This window comes from Mirounga angustirostris, unplaced genomic scaffold (assembly GCF_029215605.1).
Source record: "Mirounga angustirostris isolate CCGP_5_RB_7025 unplaced genomic scaffold, mMirAng1.0.hap1 SCAF_15, whole genome shotgun sequence".
In the NCBI taxonomy this organism is placed as follows: Eukaryota; Metazoa; Chordata; class Mammalia; order Carnivora; family Phocidae; genus Mirounga; species Mirounga angustirostris.
This window is the reverse complement of record NW_026991723.1, coordinates 25,040,443-25,064,973: the sequence shown is the minus strand read 5'-3', so window position 1 is coordinate 25,064,973 and position 24,531 is coordinate 25,040,443. Positions and strand designations below refer to the sequence as shown.

Sequence of the window (24,531 nt, the reverse complement as noted above, 5' to 3'; positions counted from 1 at the left end):
GGAGAGAGTGAGCAGGGTGGGGGAGAGGAGCAGAGGGAGAGGCAGAAGCAGACTCCCTGCTGAGCAGGGAGCCTGACGTGGGGCTCCATCCCTGGACTCTGGGATCATGACCTGAGCCAAAAGCAGACGCTCAACCGACTCTATCTCATTGTTTTAATATAGATTTCTAGGCACCATTTTTATCAAGCTGGAGAAGAACTGGGAAATAGTACTGTATTGACTTGTTTTCCTATTACTTGTTGGTTAGCTGGCGTTGCTTCATTACTATGTCCACAGCGCAGATGGGCGCTTGGTAGAGCTCATCTTGGACAGTCATATTCCATTCATATTTTTGTTTTCTTTGTTTCTGGGTGTCCTCAATTCAAGAGAATACTAAGATGCTTCTTTTGGAAATCTTTCCAGCTCCGTTTATTTTATAATTACTTGATGTTGACAGGCTACAGTGCAGAGTGCATTCCCATGCTCCATCATATGTGCCGTCCACTGTATGGATTCATTTATTCACTTTGTTAATTAATTGACAGATTCAGGCATTCATTCAGTTAGTCATCTAACATTTTATTGAAGGCCGGTCACAGGCTAGGAAGTATACCAGGCACTGGGGATAGAGAGGAAGAAGAGACAGTCTCTGCAGTCCATCAAGGGCTCAAGAAGTGGAGGCAGACTGTAGGGTAGCCAGCAGTCTGACTGCTGTGATGAAGGTACGCTCCTCTATGTCAGAGAAGATCCCAGCATGTTCTCAGAACTAACTCTTAATATATATGTGGAAAATTGTCAGCTCTTTCTTTGTCAGCCTAGAAAATCCCAGACTCCAACATATTTGGGGAAGACATCTTAATTCCTTATAAAACACAGCAAGATGTTAACTGGAACCACTTCTTGGTGGGTTTAGACAGGAACACTGTTTTATTATTTTCACTGAGAGTTTTTAAAAGTTCACTTAAGGGCGCCTGGGTGGCTCAGTCGGTTAAGCATCTGCCTTCAGCTCAGGTCATGATCCCAGAGTCCTGGGATCGAGTCCCACATCAGGCTCCCCACTCTGCAGGAAGTCTGCTTCTCCCTCTGCCTGCCACTCCCCCTGCTTGTGCTCTCTCTCTCTCTGCCAAATAAATAAAATCTTAAAAAAAAAAAAGTTCACTTAAGGTATTCCAGAGAGTTTAAAAATGTTCATTTAGGGTGTGTTAGCCAATCAGAAGTTCTATTACCATATATGTCTTATGGCAGAAGAAAAACAAATGATGTAACATTTCTTTGGAATTTTAATGTAGAAATTGGATGAGCAAAAGAAATGGTTAGATGAAGAAGTCGAGAAAGTCCTGAACCAACGCCAAGAATTGGAGGAGCTGGAAGAAGACTTAAAGAAGCGAGAGGCCATAGTTTGTAAGAAGGAGGCCCTGTTACAGGAGAAGAGCCACCTAGAAAATAAGAAGTTGAGATCAAGTCAGGTATTCTCTTTGTTATGCTCTTTGATTGTGGTTGTAAGCCAATGAATGAGGATTTTTTCCCCTAAGAAGTAAATCAGACCACTGTGAACTTCAAAACCCAAAGAAAAACTCTTCTGGTTTTCAGTGTATTTTGCATGTTAGGGCTTATTTAATGACCACCACTAAAATCTATCGCAATTTTGACATCAAATGTTCAATGTTCTGCCAAGTATGATTTATTATTAACTTTTTTTGGCATTTAAAAAACTATGGTAAAATATATGTAACATAAAACTTGCCATTTTGACCATTTTTAAGTGTATGATTCAGTGGCCTTAATCACATGCACAGTATTACACAACCATCATCCTATTTCCAAACCGTTTTATTACCCCAGACAGAAAGTCTGTAACCATGAAGCCGTAACTCTTCATTTCCTCTGGCAAACTCTATTATAACATAGGTGGATATTTAAGAAATAAATTGTACTGTTTGATGCTGTATAGAGAACACTGGTAATTTGGAAAAATAGACTTAAAAATGATCTACTACTACCCAAAGTTAGGGGTTTGCAGGGTATCTTTAGAAGAAAGATTTTATGTAATGAAGATTTGTTCATTTTTCAAATTATAATGACATGGGGACCTTTACAAAAACTTTTGCTGGAGAACTCGTGTTTTGTGAGCCAAAAAAAAAAGTGATTTTATGAAGGAGTTTGCCTTAATTTCAAGTTCTGAAAAAGGAATGATTGTGGTGGGAGTAGAAGAACCAGGAGATAGCTTTTTTGGATGTAGCTATAGATATTTTCAACAATAGCACCAACAGCATCTGAAAATGAAGCTGGCTTGCCCCACACTTGAAGAGGACTTTTTACCCAGCAAGCCAAGGACACACTGAGTAATGGAACAGAGAGGATCAGTGACCTGCCTCTTTATTAGACCTGTCTTTCAGCCAGTGTCTAGACCAGTAGGATCTGAGATGATGGTGGCGTGTTCTTACCCTCTCCTCCTGAGTATAGCAGGTAGGCAAGCATGGAGACCTGTACTTACCTCTGCCCTGTCCTCCATTCCCCAGTCGTGTTGAATAGCTATTAGCACCAGGCTGTGGGACACAGGGGTAGGTGCAGCCCCTCCAACCAGCCTAGTTGCTGGCTGTCAGGGTCAAGTTTTAAAAGCTATCCCTCAGAACACATCAATAACAGCAAAGGAGATGAACAAATTAAAATATCAAGTGAGTAAATAGAAGAAAATAAACTGGGACCCTTATTATATGTTGTGTATCACAAAAGAAAAAAAAAAAAAAGAAAAAGGAATAAGGAGGAAAATCTGTTTCCTGAAATAAGTTTACTTCATGATCCAGGCAAAAAAAAAAGAAGGAAGTTTTCCACTTTCAACACAATGTAAAATTTAGGAGCAAGAACATACTGAGATAAGGAGAGAGTACAAATAAATAAAACCCCCAGTAGAGCAAAGCAAAATGGATTCTTTGAAGATCGTTTTAATGAAACAGAAGAGAAACTTGAGACTGTTACATTGCTGGGTTCTTTTCTGAACAAAGTATAAATAGATTACATCTTTTTTCAGTGTTTAAGAAATATACAAGGTTCGATCCTATGCATTTCGGACAAGGAACGTGATATTAAAAAAAACTATTTTCATACCATATATGATTTCAACTCAAAATAAGTCAAAGACCTAAATATAGAAATAAAACTATAAAACTCTTAAAAGAAAACAAAGGTGTAAATCTTTGTGACCTTGGGTTAAGCAATGGTTTCTTTGATATTACACCTGAAGCACAAGCAACAAAAAAATATTAGATAAATTGGTCTTAATCATAATTAAAAACATTTGTTATGCAAAGGCCCATCAAAAAAGTGGGTGTTGAACCCACAGAATGGGGGAAAAATATTTGCAAATCATATACCTGAGAAAGGACTAGTATCTAGAATATATAAAGAAGTCTTAACTCAATAATAAAAAGACAACTCAATTTAAAAATAGACAAAGAATCTAATAGACATTTCTCAAAGAAGATATACAAATGGCCAATAAACATGAAATGATGCTCAACATCACTAGCCAGCAGGGAAATGCAAATCAAAACATAGATGAGCTCCTACTTTACACTTACTAAGATGGCTGTGGTCAGAAAAATAGGTAAGAAGTGTTGGTGATGATATGAAGGAATTGGAATTTTCATACACTACTTATGGGATTGTAAAGTGGTGCAGTTGCCTTGGATAACTATCTTGCAGGTCCTCGAAAGGTTAAACAGAGTTACTGCATCACTCAGCAATGCCACTCGTAGGACACATCCAGGAGACTCAAATGTCCATCAGCTGATAAACGGATAAACAGAAAGTGGTATATCCATACTGTGGAATATTACTCAGCAATAGAAAGGAATGAAGTTCTGATCCATGCTACCACATGGATAAACCCCAAAACATTGTGTTAAGGGAAAGAAGCCAGCCACGAAAGAACATGTATTGTATGGCTCCATTTATATCAATGTGCAGATGAGGCAATTCCAGAGACAGAAAGTAGAATAGTGGTTACTTAAGGCTGGGTTGGAGATTGGGGAAGAAAGGAATGACTGCGAATGGGCATGGGGTTTCATTTTGGGGGGCGATGAAAATGTTCTAAAACTGATTGTGGTGATGGTTGCACAACTCTGTGACTATACTAAAAACCATTGAATTATACACTTTAAATAGGTGACTTAGGGGCTCCTGGCTGGCTCTGTTGGTGGAGTATATGACTCTTGATCTTGGGGTTGTGAGCTTGAGCCCCACACAGGGTGTAGAGATTACTTAAAAAATAAAATCTTGATCAATCAATAAAATAAATAGGTGAACTGTATGGTATGTGAATTATCTCTCAATAAAGCTATTACTCAAAAAAAGCTATATATCCATAAAGGGAAAAAAAAAAGATAAGACAACAGAAGACAAAAGATTACCAGGAAATGTAAAATGTAAAATGTAAAATGGAAAGCAATCTTCCCCAATCTCCAACCCAGCCTTAAGTAACCACTATTCTACTTTCTGTCTCTGGAATTGCCTCACGTAGAAGAGGCTGAAATCCAAGCGCCTTGAGAGGGACATGAATGAGAGCCATGGCTGTAGTATTAGCCTTTTTTTTTTTTTAATGTAATAACAGCTTTATGAGATAGAATTCACATAGATAAAATTAAAAAAGACTCAGAGAGGCACCTGGTGGCTCAGTTCATTAAGCGTTTGACTCTTGGTTTCTGCTCAGGTCATGATCTCAAAGTCGTGAGATCGAGCCCTATGTGGGGCCCCACGCTCAGCGTAGAGTCTGCCTAGGATTCTCTCTCCCTCTTCCTCTGCCCCTCCCCCTGCTCATGCATGCATTCTCTCTGTCTAAATAAATAAATAAGTAAAAATTTTTTTAAAAAAGACTCAGAAATGAACGGACCAAGATTTTCAGAAAGCAGGAGTGAGACAGAAGGATGAAAACAGGGAATTATCAGGAAACCATCCTTTTCCCACTCTGAGACTAGATAATTTATTTTCTGAAGGTTGAACCAGGTACAACAGAGGGTTGGGGTAAGTCAGAATACTCACAACAGGGAATGAATGAAAGTCCAGTCTACATACGAATCCCGAGATAGCCATTTCCTAACTCCTACTTGGATCCCAGAATGCTGGCAGCCAGATTTACACCTCCCAGCAGGACATTGGCAGATTTTCTGAAACAGTCCCTGAAAAAAGGCCTAAAAACATCCTTGGGCACCCCCAACTAAGTGGCCAGACCCCAGATATATTCTATGGTAACAAAGCATACCCACCACACAGCATATCAGCATTTTCATACCTGACTCTTACACGGGATGGCCATTTCAGGAATGCTACTAACATGAAAGAGACTGAGAAGAAAAGAAGCCCAGAGACATTAGAGATAGGGGAAGGAGCTGAAAAAACTTCCAACAAAACTTTAATATCCTTAAGGTGGTGAAAGATGATGCTCTATCCATAAAATGGGAACTGCTGGAAATTTTAAGGGTTGGAGGAGAACATTAAGGAAATATCCCAGAAAGTAAATAAAAGGATAAATAGAAAATAGGAGAAAAAAATTTTGGTTGGCAGATTATAATCCAGGAAGTCCAACATCCAAGAAATAAGAATTTCAGAAAGAGAAAACGGGAGAGGGGATTATCGAAGACAATATACAAAATTTTCCCAGCACTGAGGACATGAGACTCTAGATTGAAATAGGTCATCAAGGGCCCAGCAAAATGAGTGCCAAAAGCTTATCATTGTGAAGTTTTGAGTACACTAAGGGGAAAGAAAGATCCCGAAAGCTACCGGACAGAAGAGATGAGTTGCTTGCAAATCTCAATAATCAGAATGACATTGGACTTCTCTACCTTCTTCAGTAGAAACTAAGAGACCTGCAGCAGTCTTCCAACTCAGAAGGAAAGTGATTTCCAATCAAGACTTCTCTTTTGAGCCTAATTCTGAATAAATAGGAAAGCAGAATAAGGACATTTTCAGGTGAAAAAATGGTTTCTGACCTAGTCTGTCTCAGAAAAGTACTAGAGGATGTGCTCCATAAACATGAGGGCATCAGCTATGAAGAAAGAAGACTCAGGGTCCTGAAAGTGTGATCCAACATGGAAGTTCCCAGGATAACACCAAAAGGAGGTCCCAGAACAACTAGTTTGGAGCAGGAGGATGGAGGCTTCAGGCAAAATGTTTCCAGAAAAGAATGAAACAAAAAGACTCCCTGAACTCTGAGAAACAAACTGAGGGTTCTAGAGGAGAGGGGGGTGGGGGATGGGTTAGCCTGGTGATGGGTCTTAAAGAGGGCACGTACTGCATGGAGCACTGGGTGTTATATGCAAACAATGAATCATGGAACGCTACATCAAAAACTAATAATGTAATGTATGGTGATTAACATAACAATAAAAAAAAGACCCCCTGATTTAAGTTTGGTCAAGTGAAAAAAACAGTATTGAGAGGAATTGTATCGTTCTGTGGGGGAAGAATTAGTAGATGGTACCAAAAGTTATATCCTATGGAAAAGGGTCATTTTATACTAGATAGTTCAGCTGTGAATAATAGTCACAAAGCCATGCAAACTGAGTATTGATTGATTGATTGATTTTTAAAGATTTTATTCATTTATTTGAGAGAGTGAGTGAGCGAGATAGAGCACAAGCCAGGGGAGGGGCAGAGTGAGAGAGAGAAGCAGGCTCCCTGCCAATGCAGGGATCCATCCCAGGAACTGAGATCATGACCTGAGCCGAAGGCAGACACTTAGCCTACTGAATCACCCAGGCGCCCCAACAGAGTATTGATTTAACATAAAATTGCAATATACCTTATATTGGGAGACTAGAGGAAGGGAAGTAGAGGAGGCATAATGGTGCCAAGTCTTTGTCTTCCATAATAGTCAGTCCGTAGGTAATATCTGAAATTGGTCATGTTATTTAGAAACATGGACATTAACACCAGGAGAAATGGCTAGAAACGTTGAAGATGATTGTTTCTGGGGAGTGGGACTCAGGTCAAAGGGTGAGGTAGGGGGCTGCTTTAAAAATATATATACATATAATATATATACATATAATTAACTTAGATGCAAAACTATTTTAAAAATTCTCTTAGGTTAGGGGCGCCTGGGTGGTTCAGATGGTTAAGCGTCTGCCTTCAGCTCAGGTCATGATCCCAGGGTCCTGGGATCGAGCCCCACATCGGGCTCCTGGCTCAGCAGGGAGTCTGCTTCTCCCTCTCCCTCTGCCTCTCCCACTGCTCATGCTCTCTCTCTCTCTGTATCTCTGTGTCTCAAATGAATAAATAAAATCTTTCAAAAATAAATAAAAAATAAATAAAAAAATAAAAATTCTCTTAGGTTAGACCATAATGAGGATCTCCATTACTTTAAGTGGCCATATTTTCTGACCAGAATGAAATAAGGGTGGAAACAAATTATATATTTAAACAGCAACAAACCAAATCTCAATCTTTAGGGAAATTATAATATAGTTAGTTACAAGCCATATAACCATGTACCAGGCCAAGGAAGGAAAGTTTAATTTAGGAAATAATAAAAAAGAAAAATACCACCTCTCAAAACCAATATTCTTTAGTCTGGTGTGGCCAAGCAATACTTGGCAATAAATTCAACATTCAAATCTCCATTTTTTTTTTTTTTTTTTTTGCGAGAGAGTATGAGTGGGGTGGGGGAGGGAGAGGAGAAGGAGAGAGAGAATCTTAAGCAGGCTTCACGCCCAGCGCAGAGCCTGACACAGGGCTTGATCTCACCACCCTGAGATCATGACCTGAGCCGAAATCAAGAGTCAGACACTTAACCGACTATGCCACCCAGGTGCCCCTTGAATCTCCATTTTTTAAAAAAAGACATTCAACCTAAGATTTTAGAAAATGAACCCCACCCCCAACAAAAACCCCACGAGAAAACAACAATGTGGAAGCTAAAAATATATTCAGTTAGTAATTTTCTCTATTTTTCTAATGTATATGCCGTCTGGATTTCAAGTAACTGTTTTGGGGGTGTTTGGTTGATTGTGTCTTTTAGGTCTTAAACACAGATAGTTTGAAAATATCAACTCGTCTGAACTTGTTGGACCAAGAGTTGTCTGAAAAGAATGTAGAGCTTCAACGCAGCACAGCTGAGGACCAAGTAAAGATTTCAGAACGAGTTCAAGCCCTCCAGAAAGAAAAGGATCAGCTACAGAGACGAAGGAACAGTGTGGATGAGAAACTTAAAAATGGTAGTGTGTTATCACCTGAAGTAAGTCAGTATTCCTTAGAACTGGAAGTGCTCTATGATGGGTCACTTGAATGATTTCCTCTGTCTTTGTTAACTTACACATAAAAATGAGAAATCTGGTAAGCTTTGTTTCCTTGAGGCTTTGTCCGATGTATTGAGTTTACCTGGCTCCTATTAGGTGCCATAAGCCATGCTTGACTCTGAACTGTGATATCCTCACACACAGGTCCATGAACGTGGCCCCTTGCTGGCATTGCCAGGAATTGGGAAACTAACACTTCCCTTGAATAGGGCCTTTCTCAGCTGGGGTTTCTCACCTGACATCACAGAATACAGAAGATGATTTGAAGGGACTCTTCCTCAGTTCTTTCAAAGAGAGCACCTACCTTCTCTCTGCTTCTTTCTCGAACAATTGTAGGTAATCTGTCACATACTATGGATGGCTAGGGCATTCACGGTTAGTTCTTTCAGAAAATCCCAGCCTTTGAGAGCATGTTCCAGCCAAGTAGATACATGGAATTCAAATCCCAATAAAAATACCTTTGATAATTTATCAGTTACTGATAAATTATTGAACACTACATCTGAAACTAATGATGCACTATAAGTTGGCTAATTGAATTTAAATTGAAAAAAAGAAAAAATATAAAAACAATATAAAAATAAAAAAAATACCTCAGAGTTTGAGTCCTCATTTATGAGGAGCATATGACTCATCTTACCTTTCTTTCTTTTTTTTTTTTTAATTTTATTTATTTACTTAAGTGAGAGTGAATGAGAGATAGCACGAGAGGGAAGAGGGTCAGAGGGAGAAGCAGACTCCCCACTGAGCAGGGAGCCCGATGCGGGACTCAATCCAGGGATTCCAGGATCATGACCTGAGCCGAAGGCAGTCGCTCAACCAACTGAGCCACCCAGGCGCCCTTACCTTTCTTTTTTAAAACTATGTAACAGATAGTACATTTATCATTGTCAAATTCCCCCAGACTTTTGTCTTTTTTCAAAATTTTACATCAGTTGGCAATCCCGTCCCTTACTTTATCAGACAAGTATGAATTTTTGAGCCTGAATTTTCTCTGCAAACATTTATTGTGGATGTCCTGTCATGACCAAAGCAAGAGAAAACTGCTAAGAGAAAGTGAGTAGTTGGGAATCATGCACCTTGCTGAATCTTGTATAGTTTTAGAATGGAGCAAGTGGGAGAGAAAGTTAAGGGGGCTGGTTAAGAAAGAACAGGAGCAAGGATTTCATAAAATTAGATTGTTGTTCACTGTGTGGATGAAAGGAACTGAAGACTGACTGGATTGGGGGCTCTGTGGCATTATAAGTCTCACTGCCCCATTTCATAGCCTGAGTGCTGTGCAGAGGATCACAGAATCAGACTGTCCTCCCGAGGGTGTTAAATTAGAGCCTGGCCTTGTAGATTTGAGGGTATGAGAGCCTAAAATACCGCAAAATAGAGGAGTATTTAAGGAATTCTTCCCTGCCCAGGACTGTCACTAGGCCCTATGGAAGAAACAAAAAAAAGTAAAAAGCATTATGCTTCTTTTGAGAAATTCATACTCTACCAGGGGAAAAGAGACAGATACAAGAAAACTCTAAACCCTGAAGAACATTTAAAAAAACAAGTTATAATAATATACTAAAACTATACTTGTTACATTATTTATAAAAAACAATGCAGTGGTCATTTGGGGGGGAAGATTCATCAAGGCAGCTTTGGTGGATTGGAGTCTCAAGCTGAATTATGAAAACCATGATATTGGTAGATATAAGAAAGAAGGCCTTTGTAGCTAGAACACCATTATATAAGGCATGAAGACGTGAATGAGCAAATGATGTTTGCAGAAGGGTAGAGGGCCCGTTATCATCAAGAAACATTGACTTTTCTGTTTCATGTGGAATTCTGTAACTACAAATCATGATGTAGTTTGTGGTGAAAACCGTGCGTAATACCTGTTTAGCAGCCAGGCTGGATTGGTTTGAGGAATGAGGGAGCCTCCTACCACTGGTGGGGTTCCATTAGCCATGTGAGTTTCTTGCAGCCTTCTTCCACAAGATTGGTTCTTCTTAGTTCACTCTGCAGTGGGCTCTGCTCTCTCCACTGTCTTAAAGCCAAGATTACTCTTACCAGATAGATCTGCCAATAGCAGATGATCAGCAACATGAGATTCTGATGTGACACAAGACATCAGTAACATCTAGGTGGAACAGTCTGCTGCTTCGATCTCTTTAAACTAGTTTAGGATTATTTTCTCTTTCTACAATAAATTAAAATCTGTTTCATAATCATACTACTTAATGGGAAGTGACTGATTTTTAGATCACTATACTAGTACAGGATTACCCAACAATATAGACAAATACTTCCTTTTTTTTGGAAAACTCCATAAACAAATTTAAAAAAAATACTCCCGACTCCATTTTTCTAATAATACAGAGCAGTTGCTCAGTAAGTGGGATATAGGAAGAAAATATGAGACTATTATATCTATGTTTATTTCATCTTTTACACTTTCGATTTCATGTTTTATCGTTAGAACATGCATATAATTTATGGAGAAATATGCATATATGCAGTGCTTACTTAAAATTTTTTGCTTTGTTTGCTTGTTTGTTTTACTGATAGGGATGTATGACCTAAACTGCTTTAGGTCCTTGTTGCTCACAGTGTGAGGTCTCTGGATCAACAGAACTATCACCTGGGAGCCTGTTAGAAATGCAGAGCCTCAGGCCCCCCCACCCAGACCTGCTGAATGAGAAATCTGCCTCTTTTTTTTTTAATTGGATAGTCTAGCACCTCAGTTTTTCTTTTCTTTCTTCTTCTTCTTTTTTTTTTTTAAAGATTTTATTTATTTATTTGACAGAGACAGAGATAGCGAGAGCAGGAACACAAGCAGCGGGAGAGGGAGAGGGAGAAGCAGGCTTCCCACCAAGCAAGGAGCCTGATGTGGGACTCGATCCCAGGACCCTGGGATCATGACTGAGCCGAAGGCAGACGCTTAATGACTGAGCCACCCAGGCGCCCGAGAAATCTGCATTTTAACAAGACCCCTGGTGCATGTGTGAAAAGCAGTGCTCTCTGATAAAGCATAGTCAACTCGATAATCTGTTGTTTGCCATGTGGCAAATTTTTCATGCTGGACCAGTTTCTCATTGCCATTCATCTTCTCGCAGCTGTTGCTTGATTAGAGGGCGTCAGGATTATTTGCATGCTGCAGCCTCACTGGAGTGGGCCATCTTCAGGGTTCTGGAGTCATACTGCCTTATACTATCGCAGTACTTCCCTAACTTCGGTCCAAAACTATAGAAACTAAATTTCTGCCAAATTGTTCTCACACATATATAAAGGCAAACTCCTTCCACATTTGTTTTTGGTAAAATATCATAGTATGCATTATTCAGAAGTCAAATATGTTCTTTGGATAATCCACTTTTATTTTCTGGTCCCTCTTATCCATTCACTGATGTACCTTTTGTTTGTTTTTCTTTTTTTTTTTTTAAAGATTTTATTTATTTATTTGACAGAAAGAGAGAGACAGCAAGAGAGGGAACACAAGCAGGGGGAGTGGGAGAGGGAGAAGCAGGTTTCCCACGGAGCAGGGAGCCCAATGTGGGGCTCGATCCCAGGACCCTGGGATCATGACCTGAGCCGAAGGCAGTTGCCCAACCAACTGAGCCACCCAGGTACCCCAGTTTGTTTTTCTTAAAAAGGTGATTATTTTCTTCCAGATGGAGTGATGATCAAATCATCAAATTTTTGATGGTTAGTGATTGCACTAACAAAATGGCTGTTAAATATTTTTTTTTCAAAATGGCTCTTTCAGGAGATTTTTATATAAAGTAGCTTTTAAAAATAAGTATTATTCAACCTCCCACTGGAATAGGTTATTACATACCTTTTCCCTGAATTCCAAAACAGGAATTCTGGAAGTCACTTTAACTATTCTTTAGGTAGATCAGATATATTAACATAATTTTCCTTTGAAATGCTGGGGGAAGGAGTGGAGAGAAGTATTTGGGTCATCTAATCAGACATATGAAAATATTTTTTTCTCCTTTTCCCTCATTAACCCATTCAGCAGATACTTACTGACTTTAAACTATGTGATATGTACTGTACTAGGCAATAAGGACATGAGTATGGACAAGATGGTCTGCCTTCAAGGAACCTAAAGTTGTGGTAGCCACCACCACACATACAGGTATAGAGAAATGTCTATCGAAGTCTCACCAGGTTGAAATAATTTCTTACGAGAAATTTGGACACTCTCAAGATGTTTGGATAGTTCAACGAACTGCTAGGTTTTCTGACAGGGATTCATCAAGTTTTTTTTTTTTTTTCTCCCTACAAAGAAAATCTCCTCTAGCTTATGAAAAAAATGTTAGATCATCGACATTTTTAATGCCTTTGTTTGCTCTTTAATGATATCTCATAGGAATTTTATGAAATGTTTCATGTCCTTAAATCTTCCCTACTTTTTTTATGCCATACTTTTTTCCCTAGAGACCCTCTTCTGATGACTAGTTCTTAATAATTTATTCTAAATCTATTTCTTCTTTCCCTCCCGGCAGTATATTGTTTCAATAGATCCCTGAAGGGACACCAGGGAGTCTCCAGATCTCTCTAACACATACTGTGAATTTCAGGAGCTGTGGAGGGAGATACATGGCTATAGTGCTGGTCCTGGAGGCGAGGCTTTGTTCAAGTGTATTCCTTGGTTATCAGCATTTGCTGTATGACCTTGGGACGTTTCGTACATGAGGTTTAGTGCGAGGATTCAGTGAGTGTATGTTTTATATATGTGTGTATACACATGTTGTACTGTGTAGCATTGCAAGCACTCAGTAAACATCATTTTCTTAAAATTTAGTAGACGAATGGTAACGTCCATTAGACTTAGATAGCATAGTGAGATCCTAGTGTATGACAAAGTCCAAGTAATATTATTTCATTTGAAATGAATGATTTCTATTATATTATATCTAGGAAGAACATGTTCTTTTCCAACTTGAAGAAGGGATTGAAGCTTTGGAAGCTGCAATTGAATACAAGAATGAAAGTATCCAGAGTCGCCAGAACTCGCTCAGAGCTTCACTCCAAAACCTCTCTCATAGTGAAGCAAATGTCTTGGAAAAACTCATTTGCCTGAGTCCTGTTGAGATTAGAGCTATTCTTTTCAGATATTTCAATAAGGTTTGTTTCGGAGGGACAGAGGATTTTCTTATACAGGGGGGCCAAGATGCTTATACATGTCACGTTTCAGAAATTGAAAAGCCTAAAACTTTGATGTTGTAACTACAGATTTAAGCATGATTTCTCCTTACACTACTGAATGTGGTCATCTGAAAGCTGTGTGCTTTCCAAGTATGTACGCCTCCCTTTGGGAGGTTCTTAAAGTTGGAAGGACCTTTTGAAAGAAGGGCTTTTTGAAATAGTTTTAAAAACCCAAGGATTCAAGTTATATTCCTCAATCACTATTTCTTGGATACTTTCAAGATTTGGTTGTTGCTGCTCAGCATTCATGAAAAATCAAGGGCCTTCCAGGTTCGGGCTCCCTTTCCTTCATTGCTATAAGGTCGGGGTACCAGTTCTTTATCATCATACCTAGGAATTTAAATGAAGATGAACTGGTGCCTCAGTGACAAAGATAACAATAAATTTTAGCATAAGCGTGAATAATGTCTTCTCTTAAGGTCTATATTATGAAGTGGTAAGTAAGGAATAACTCTTCTCTCTGAAAGATATCTTCAGTTTAAGGGACTATCAGACAATTAATGAAAAATCAAACACTGGAGTTTTAAAATGAAGTCCCAATTCTGTTAGACAAGTGAAATATAGATGAAAAACTTAATGGAAATGTTGTACACAGCCCTCTTGGGTAATGAATGTGGTAGTAAGCTACTATTATTGATAAGAGTGCATCCTATCACTGCATGTGTGGATGGCAGAAAAATGGTGTGGTGCTGTCGGAAGCTTTGATAGAATTCTTTTCTGGTGTTCTTAGAGAAAGGTTTCTTAACCTAAACCACACGGGCCAAGGTCAGTGGATTTTCTGGCCCTGGGTACCCTTTGTAGAAATAAGTATTTTTCTAGAGAGAAGGGCATTACATTAGCAAGTTGTGTGACTCATACCTGGAAGTATATTCACTTCATAGCAGTGCCGAGAAGAACCCATTGGACTAAATGCACAATCTGAGACTGAACTCTGTATAGTTTTAAAAAGTCTGTTACTTATTTATAACATCCATTTTGGAGTTAAAACTGGGAGGTAGCTAGATGTTACAAGAGTCTGTAGGTTCCCGTTCTCTTCTTAGACTAGAGAAATGGAGTTAGAGGATTGTAAATTAAATTGCAGCGACCATGTCTAAGAGCTGATGGAGGGGTGATAGTTAGAGCCACATTATATTTAAAGTGAAGTTGTTACCAATTCAGAATCCCAACAAACTCAAAAGGCTGTTAGGTTATTTTGTTGGGTATGTTAGAAAGCATTTGCTTAGTTATACCATGGTGACTAAGGAAGTTGTTCCTGTAGCCTAAGAGAAGTAGGTTATTACATTAGGCTATCTTAAGACACACTTAAAAGGTCAAAAAATGTCTTTGCTAGGTGGTCAATTTGCGAGAAACCGAACGGAAGCTACAGTTACAGAATGAAGAAATTAAAATGAAGGTTCTGGAACAGGATAATATGGTTCGTGAATTGGAGTCTGCACTGGAGCATCTGAAATTGCAGTGCGACCGGAGACTGACCCTTCAGCAAAAGGAACATGAGCAAAAAATGCAGCTGCTGTTACATCATTTTCAAGGTACCTGCCCCTTCTGGTCAGCTGTAGAAAGGTGATGTGTCGGAGGGGCTGGGAGAGGAACACAGGACAGAATCTGATCACAGAAAAGCCCAGCATGAATAAATAGTTCCTACTTATATTTGGTTTTGTGCTTTACGTGTCTGGGTTGCCACACGTGGGGATAGCTGACTGTGATGTAGGGCTCTTGGTGCTTGAAATGCCAGCCCTCTGCCTGTCCCCAGTGCCACACGTAAGAACTCCCACCCGTTGGTTGTTGGTCTATTTTTTATGTACAAATGCGGGATTTCTGGCTTCCTGGTGTACAGGTGAAAAGTGTCTCTCTCTCAAGGATGGAGTACTTTGATATTTAAATTACTTTCCCTTCACATAAGTAAAGTGATAGGCCCTGTCAGATTTCTAGTTATATTTCTTGTTATAATTTTCCGTTGATTGTAAATTTTATGCATTAAGGTTATAGCTTAGGTCAAAATTAGTCTACCACCGATGGACACATACTGTTATCAGTGCACAGTAGTTCAGCCGTCAACTCTGGTGTGGAAAGAGCTGTCAGAGCAGTTGGTCCTCATGTTACCTGGGCATTTGGCCAGTACACAAAGAGTTGCTATGGCAACAAAATCACTGCCTGGCAGTGCTGGGAATGCTTCAATCTAGGCTGCTTAGCTGCTTAGTCTTGATTCTTGTGAATCTATAGCTGGAGAAACAACCTGAGTAAGCAGAAAATCAGAAAATATATAAATTTGAGTGTTGAGGCAATTTGCCTCTAAGTTAATTCTATAACCAGTCAATTAACAACCAGTTGCCTGATGACAGGATTTCCTTGACAGGATCCTATACATCACTTCATTCAAACATGCTCTCCTTTCCTTATTTTTAGTTCTGCCTTATGTCTCTATAAAGTGATATTTTCATAGAATTTTTAATGTATTTTTCAAGTGATTGGCGTTGCACCACAAAAGCTCATGCTACAGCCAAATGAGAACATTTTAAAAATCATTTCTATACCTGGGATAAGTTTTTCATAACAAAGTTACAGCTGAAAATAATTATGAATTTTCTCTTTTTTTTTTTTTAGATTTTATTTATTTATTTATTAGAGAACGAGCGAGAGAGAAACAGCATGAGAGGGGGGAGGGTCAGAGGGAGAAGCAGGTTCCCCGCCAAGCCGGGAGCCCGATGCGGGACTCGATCCCAGGACTCTGGGATCATGACCTGAGCCGAAGGCAGTCGCTCAACCGACTGAGCCACCCAGGCGCCCCGATTATGAATTTTCTAATTTCAACTGAATATGTTGTATAAAATTCAGTTGACATATATGATATTCTTTATGGGGATTCTAATTTACTGTGTTATTAAAGTATTTATTTTTTAAAGATTTATTTATTTATTTTAGAGAGAGAGACAGTATGGTGGGGAGGGGGAGAGGGAGAGAGAAAGAATCTCAAGAAGACTCCCCACTGAGCATGGAGCCCAACATGGGGCTTGATCCCACAACCCTGAGATCATGACCTGAGCCAAAATCAAGAGCCCAATGCTTAACCGACTGAGCCACCAGGCACCCCTTAAAGTATTTTTAAATACAAGACAATGGGTTAATTTAAAATATCCAGAAGTGCCTGGGTGGCTCAGTCAGTTAAGTGTCTGCCTTCGGCTCAGGTCATGATCCCAGGATCCTGGGATTGAGCCCAAAAGGGGCTCCCTGCTCAGTGGAGAGCCTGCTTCTGCCTCTCCCTCTGCCTGCTGCTCTGCCTACTTGTGTTCTCTCTCTCTCTCTGTCAAATAAATAAATAAAATCTTTAAAAATAAATAAATAAAATAAAATATCCAATATACTTAGATCAAATTTTTCAGGAAAAACAGCCAATTACAACAAAACAACATTAAAACCAGTAGGATCATGTTATACACAACTAATGAATCACTAAACACTACATCAGAAACTAAGGATGTACTATATGTTGGCTAATTGAATTTAAATAAATTTAAAAAATTAAAAAACCCAGTAGGATCATTTTATAAATATACCAATAGGAAAGAGTAGGTCTGAGAGTATGTATTTGCAGAAGGTCAATAAACTAGGTTTTACTGGTTCTAAAACACCCAATAGGGACAGTTTTATACATTTATAAATATTAATTAGAAGCTTTAAGGTATATGGTAGCATAAGCTACAATTTATTGCTATTTCCCCTCTTTTTGTATGAGTGTTTTCTTTTGTAATTTAATCTCTGTAGCCTCTTTTGGCAGGTTTTTGGATTTGGGGTTTTTTGGCTGTAGATTTCTTGGGCCTATAAACCTGGGCCTATGACTTTCCATATATCCACAGTTCCTGATGTGAACTTTATTTTTTATTTTTTTAAAAGATTTTATTTATTTATTTGACAGAGAGAGAGAGCACATGAGCACAAAGAGGGGGGGAGCCGCAGAGGGAGAGGGAGAAGCAGACTCCCCACTGAGCAGGAAGCCTGACGTGGGGCTCGATCCCAGGACCCTGGGATCATGACCTGAGCTGAAGGCAGACGCTTAATGGACTGAGCCACCCAGGCACCCCCTGATATGAACTTTAAATAAGATATTGATACAACTGATGGATACAGTTCCAAATGTGAATTTTTTATAGAAAACACCTTATTTCTGCTGTTCTAAGGATAAATCTAGTTAATGTTACTCAAAAAGTGCTTATGAATCATGAAGATGCGGTAGTTGATAGGGGGTTGAGCAGAGAAGGTGACTTAGGGCAGAAGAATCCAAACTGTAGCTGAAAGCAAATCCATTCAGGTAACAGATACATGTAACATACTTCTGACCCTTTAAACATAATCTGGAGACTGTGTTAGAACATAGTTTTTAGTCATTTAATTGAAACCGATCTTAAATGCAAATCTCTGTTTCATAGAGCAAGATGGCGAAGGCCTTATGGAAATGTTGAAAACATATGAAGATAAAATCCAGCAGCTGGAAAAAGATCTTTATTTCTATAAGAAAACCAGCAGAGATCTTAAGAAGAAACTTAAGGAATTGGTAGGGGAAGCAGTTCGGCAGCAACTAATACCATCTGGACGTAAGACCTTTAGTGTTACTTGTCATGCTAACAGTATTTGATGTATCTAGTATTGGGTGAAGTTGTGCCTGACTTAATAGTTTAGCCTTTCCCAATTGATTCGGTTATTTAGAATAAGATATTGGACTTGTATTTGTCTCTGTAAACAAAAATAGTTGTCTAGTCCTAATCATCAGGGAAATGCAAATCAAACCACAATGTGACATCACCTCCCACCTGTCAGAATGGCTAAAACCAACAACACAAGAAACAACAAGCGTTGGCGGGGATGCGGAGAAAAAGGAACCCTCGTGCACTGTTGGTGGGAATGCAAACTGGTGCAGCTACTGTGGAAAACAGTATGGAGGGTCCTCAAATTAAAAACAGGATTACTATATGATCCAGTAATTCCACTACAGGGTATTTACCCAAAGAATGTGAAAACACTAATTCGAAAAGATATGAGCATCCCTATGTTTATTGTAGCATTATTTACAACAGCCAAATTATGGAATCAACCCAAGTGTCTGATAGATGAATAGATAAAGAAGATGTGGTGTATACATACAATGGAATATTAATTCAGCCATAAAAAGAACGGAACCTTGCCATTTGCAAGGTCATGGATGGATCTAGAGGGTATAATGCTAAGTGAAATAAGTCAGAGAAAGACAAATACCATATGATCTCACCCCCAAGTGGAATGTAAGAAACAAAACAAATGTTTTGATTTGGTTATTTAGAATTAGATATTGAACTTGTATTTGTCTCTATAAACAAAAATAGTTGTCTGCCTGACCCTCACCCTAAAACATGACATAACTAAAACTAGAAAGTGCCATGGTTAAAATATACCCTCTTTAAGTCTTCCAATTAGAGAAGAATCAATATTTCTAAAATAATATATTTTACATTTTTTCAAAGATTTTATTTATTTGAGAGAGAGAGAGAGCAAAGGAGAGAGAGAACACAAGCAGGGAGGAGGGGTAAAGGGAGAGGGAGAAGCAGGCTCCCTGCTGAGCAGGGAACCCAAAGCGGGGCTCGATCCTAGGACCCTGGGATCATGACATGAGCTGAAAGCACACACTTACGTAACCGACTGAGCCACCCAGATGCCCTAATGTATTTATATTTAAAGGCGCCTGCCTTTAGAGAAGGTATTCTTCTACTAAGTCAAGTATGGCTTATGCAAAGTTGACTTTACAACCTTTTAGGAGCACAGACCTATTCTGTACCTATAAAGAAGACCATTTAAAGATGGGTAGAACAAAATTGTAAAGAGACTAGTGAAAACTATATGTATGCATAATGAAAAGATACATGCTGAATATAAAATGTAAGCAGAATTAACATAGCTTTGAAGTTTAAAACAGTAATATCTTAGAAAAGTGGTTCTAATGCTACCTTATACTTATGATATTTATAATTTATAGACATTTTCACAAGTAGTTCTATTTAACCCTCAAACTCAAGGTGGGTCAGTGTCTGCTAATGCCATTTTTAGAAAAGAGAATTGAAAGTTAGGTCAAGTAACTTACAAACACAACAGTAATTAGAACATGGTCTAAGGTCCTTCATCTTATGATTCCTGGTTTAATATTCTAGGATAAAATTTGTCTTAGGACAGAGATGTGACACAGACAGATCCTGCCAGAGACACTAAATTTTCTGATTTTCAATGTAGTAATGCAGAGGTGCTAATGTAATTAAAACATATACTTGAAATACTGCCCGCACTATATAGCTGAACCTTTTACTTGAAACACGACTTAGAAAAAATTAAAAAGTAAACAGGCGTTAAGTAGCAAACAGAACAATCAGCATAAGACCATTTTAGCTGTAAAAAAACCCCACTTTCAAACTTGAGACATCCGAAATTAGATATCTAGTGTTTAAATGGCCCATGTTTATATTACGAGTTAACTAGACATCTTTTAAAATGCCAGTGTGGGATGGTGAGGTTTCATCCTCGTCCTGCATCTTCATCCTGCTCTTTAATGAGACAAATGCAAAAAACTGAAAAAGTTAAGTAATCTTGGAGTTATGTAAAATGAGGACACCTGTCTGACCAACTTACTTGGGAATCTAGCCTTGTTTGTTTTTAAGTAAACTCTACCACCAGCGTGGGCCTCGAACTCACAACCCTGAGATCAAGAGTTGCATGTTCTACCGACTAAGGCAGCCAGGTGTCCCCAGGAAATCTAGTCTTGATACTAATGTTGAAGATACTATTTCAGCTAACTTGCAATCCCACCTAGAAACATCTATAAAAAGTAATAAAAGTAATAGTCATTGTAGAAAAATTTGAAAATATAGAAAAGAGCTGGAAAAAAATCACCCATAATTCTACCACAACTATTAACATTTAGCATAATTCTTTTCATTATTGTCCCCATGCTTTAAAAAATTACAGTTGGAATCATATTGGAGATATAGCTTGTACGATATATATACTATCTGAAAATGCTGTTCTAATATAATGACATTAAACAAGACTTCTTTGACTTATAAATATAGCAATTTACATATATCAAATTCTGAGTTCCCTAAAAAGTATTATACACTTCATAATCAGTGATCTTAAAACTTAACTGTCTTGGTATTCAGTTCGTTAGTTTTTGATAGTAGTCTTTTCATTGTCTGCATACCACACTTATATTTACCTTGAGTATTTTTAGCATTTTCAAATGCAGAAAAATTAATCTTTGGACTAAAATATCTTGGTTACCTCTTAGCCATGCCTCTGTTACAGTGAATCTGTTTTCTAACAAATATATTAGGGTGTGAGGATAAAATATGTAAGGATAAAATCAGTTTATATGGACATGCAGTCGATGTACTTATTAAATATTTAAAACTCTATCCTTGTATCAATTTAAATCACTATAAAACTCTGTGAGGATACTTGAGTCAGAAGAGTTGAGTAGGGATCCTAACTTCTTTTCCTCACTCTGTGACCTCAGGTGAATTAATCTTTCTCTGGTTTGTTCCCTAATGGAAAATTCTGGAAGAGGGAAACTTTCCACTGTGAAATATCCAAGTCGGGTAGGGAGTAAGCTTCTCCAGTGAGCCCATCTCCGCTCTTTCGCATATGATCTTTCAAAAATTAGATGCCTGGCTCCCTTCCCCAGACACTGGGACCTGAGCATCAATTCTTAAAAGCTTCCGGTGACTAATGTGCGACAAAGTTTGGGAGCCACTGTCTATGGTCAACTTTGTGAATGTCTGCTAGTTCCATGTGAGAATCTGTGTCATTTGTTAGTTCTGCTGGTTTGTTTGTGAGAGTATGTTAAAAGTTAGAAAACCAGTTATGTTTTCAACCAGGGGTCACAAACTGAAATGCCTTCAGGAACCAGGGAGCCAGAGTGAGCGGAGGGAAGGTAGCAATTGTCTAAACAGGCAGGGCCAGCTCTGCTCCAGCTGCTGTGGCCAGGCAGAAATTGTCAGTTCTCTTTTTTTTTCTAGAAAAAATGGAAATCTATATTTTTATATGAAACTTTCCAATTAAAAAATTGGGGGTCACATGTTATTTCATAGGCTAAATAAAACGTGTCTGTAGGCCAGATTTGGCTAGGGATTGCCAGTGTGCAACTTCTGTTTTTTAAACTTGGTATTCATAGGACTAGAAGTGTACTAATCTAACTAATTACTAGTTAATCTAATTAACTAATGTATGTTAAAGTTGGCATTTTTCATCATATTAGGTCTCGGGCCTATATGGACTCCTCTCAAGTAAATTTTGATATTAGATAATTCTATGATTTAAAGACCTCAAGCTTTGATCTCTTCACTCCCTCCTTCACTCATTCCAGCATTCCAGCAGGGTATCCCCACTGAGGGGGTTGGCTGTCATCTCCATTTTGATGGTGGATCCCCAGAGTACCTTCAAGGAGCAGAACCCTGCCGTCATGCTGGGAGTTCTAACCAAGACTAGAGTTTCACATACACGACGCCACATCCCGAAAGATCACCCAGACATAGAGCCAGTGTTCTCCGGTGCTGGCTTCACTTAGCCAAGGTGTGGACCATGGTTCACCAGTGGCAAGGCAGTGGGGGGCAGGTGTGGAAGGGCACCAGAGGCCCAAAGCACTCCTGCATTTCCAGGGAAAAACAAAATCACTAGATGACTGTTTTCTCAACTTTGTTCTTTGAATTAAAAGTTCTCAGTTATTCACATGCAAAATGCCTGTAAGTGAAACTTCTGTTTGTCTAAGTCACCTAACGAAGAAAAAAAGCTGAAAGACATCATTTATATTGAGTGATAATAATATAGTTATGTTAGGATATCATGATCAAAATACCTGTTTTTGAGGAAATCTCTAATTTTTTTCTTTTTGTATTATTTTTAGATCATGATGCTGGGGATAGAGTTCTGACCCCTGAAGAAGCAGGCATGGTTCCAGAAAAATTAAAATGGGCATCCAGAACTGAAAGTATGAAATTAAGTGGAAGAGAAAGAGATTTGGACAATTCAACAAGCAGTTTAAGAACACAACCACATCCTCAGAAGCTCTGGGAAGATGGCCCAGAATTACCTTCTATCTGTAGCTCTTTAGCACCCACTAGTGGGCATTTGTTAAACAACGAGGATAAAGTAGAAATAGATGAAAATCATTTTACAAAATCTCACGGTCGACTATCACCCCAAATCCAGCCAGCGGGAAATGTGGGGAAGCTTCATGGTGTCACGTCTGTAAAGTTGTGTCGTAAAGAGTTACGTCAGATTTCTGCTTTGGAACTGTCATTACGACGTTCCAGTCTTGGAGTTGGGGTTGGATCTATGACTGCTGATTCCATTGAAGTAGCGAGGAAACCGAGTGACTTAAAAACTTAGACCTTTAATAATAGAACTTTTAATTTGGTAGAGGTGTAAGATTCCTTTGTCTAACCTGTTAGAAATGAAAGTTTATGCTCACTAGCTCTTCCTTCAGGATGAAGAAGAGGAGGAAGGAATCATTTTGTATACTGTAGATGTGTATATCTTCTACGGTGTATTTGGGGAGTTTTAATTGTTTGCAGATATTTCCATTATAACCAAATGAACATGTATTCTAATACTGTCAAGTAATAGAACATTTAAATATTTCCACTTACAAATTTGCTTAAAATCCAGGCATTTTATAAAGAAGAAAACAAAGAGTGGAATAGTAATATTGCTATATAATATAGAAGTATGTTATAATACATTAATTATACCTTATAAGTTTATAATACTGTTATCAAATATATTTGTTATTTTGAAGAGGTCCAGTTAAATATTGCTTGTATGAGAGGGGGAGTTACCTGCTGCATATCTTTTGGTACAGCTGAAAATCTGTGCCAAAATGCAGTCTGTGGGTTTAAGGCAACTAACTAGATTTATGGGTTGAAGTTAATTTATGGTCCTCAGAGTCCACAGAGCTTGAGTGATCAGTCTTGACTTTTTAAACACGGTTCTCTGCTCTTTTTCTGGGATTGCTTTTAGAATGTCATGTTGTTGGTTTGCTAATTTTATGGAATATAAGTTTTCATCTCACCCCTACCCTGTCTATTCAATGTGTCTCTCCCTAGGCTACTAGACTAGGGGAAAAGGATGCGGTTCCATGCCACAGGGAAACAGAATAATGGTAACGCATTCTAGCGTTTCAAGGAAGAGAGATCTGGTCACATGGAGTACGCCTGTAAAGCTTGAAGTCTTGCCAGAGGCTCTTTAGCTAACAATCTGATGGGCCTAATCGGAGATTTTTCTCTAAAGCCTGCTTACTTGGGTCTTGCACAAAGGCAGGCCAGACTGCATTGGGGCTGTAAATATGTAAATGAAATTTTTCTTCAAGATTTTTTCAGTCTAAATCTTATTATATAATATAAACTTCAGTTTGGAATTAAGAACTAAAACACTGATTTGCCCAACAAATAGTTTTTACTTTTTCATCATACTTTTTAATCATAGAAAACATCCCCTTATAATGACCAGAGGTATTCTGTTACTTTTTGTTACTTGTGTTATTATTTTTGTCACTTTTCCAAATTTTCACTTGTAAAATAAAGTTGTTTCTTAAACTAACTACTGTTTGGGTGGGGCAGTAGTAAAGCTGCCCTGACTTACAGATGCTACTCAATTCTTGCAGACTCCAGGTTTTCTTAGGTGATGCTGCTACTAATATTTTTCTTTTGTCCTTGTCCTTTGTTGTTATTGACCCTGCCCATCTTACCTAAGACCCCAACTGCCACTCTGTGCTCAAATACTTCTGGTTTCCTTTTTCTGGTTTCTAGTGCCTAGGGAGTAGGGTTCCTTGGTTCCCATTGCTAAAAACCAGTTCCTAGAGGAGAAGAAAACCAAACCAAAACAAACTTCTAAATCAGTCAATAGTTTCTGTATCTCTTAAGCATGGTACTGAAATTTATTTAAATTGTGGGTTAAATAGACTGCCATGGACTTAGCTGGGAATTGAACCACAGTGTAAAGCATTGGCCCAATGAGAAACTGCTTTAGACAAGGAATTTACAAACTAATTCAG

At 38.6% G+C, this 24,531-nt stretch overlaps 1 protein-coding gene across 6 annotated transcripts in view; it reads left to right on the top strand.

Moving 5' to 3' along the window:
* The window catches only part of KIF27 (kinesin family member 27), an 82,743-nt gene extending 58,432 nt beyond the window's left edge, over nt 1-24,311 (top strand). For 5 of the 6 annotated variants that reach the window (XM_054509196.2, XM_064580076.1, XM_054509195.2 and 2 more), the window contains 6 exons: nt 1,269-1,445; nt 7,997-8,212; nt 13,182-13,388; nt 14,800-14,998; nt 17,891-18,055; nt 22,384-24,311. In XM_054509196.2, the coding sequence (XP_054365171.1) occupies nt 1,269-1,445; nt 7,997-8,212; nt 13,182-13,388; nt 14,800-14,998; nt 17,891-18,055; nt 22,384-22,868 (1,449 nt within the window). In that variant the 3' untranslated portion in view covers nt 22,869-24,311. The remainder of the gene's footprint in view (nt 1-1,268; nt 1,446-7,996; nt 8,213-13,181; nt 13,389-14,799; nt 14,999-17,890; nt 18,056-22,383) is intronic. The other variant, XM_064580077.1, reaches the window with a different exon arrangement.
* The last annotated feature ends 220 nt before the right edge of the window (nt 24,312-24,531 follow it).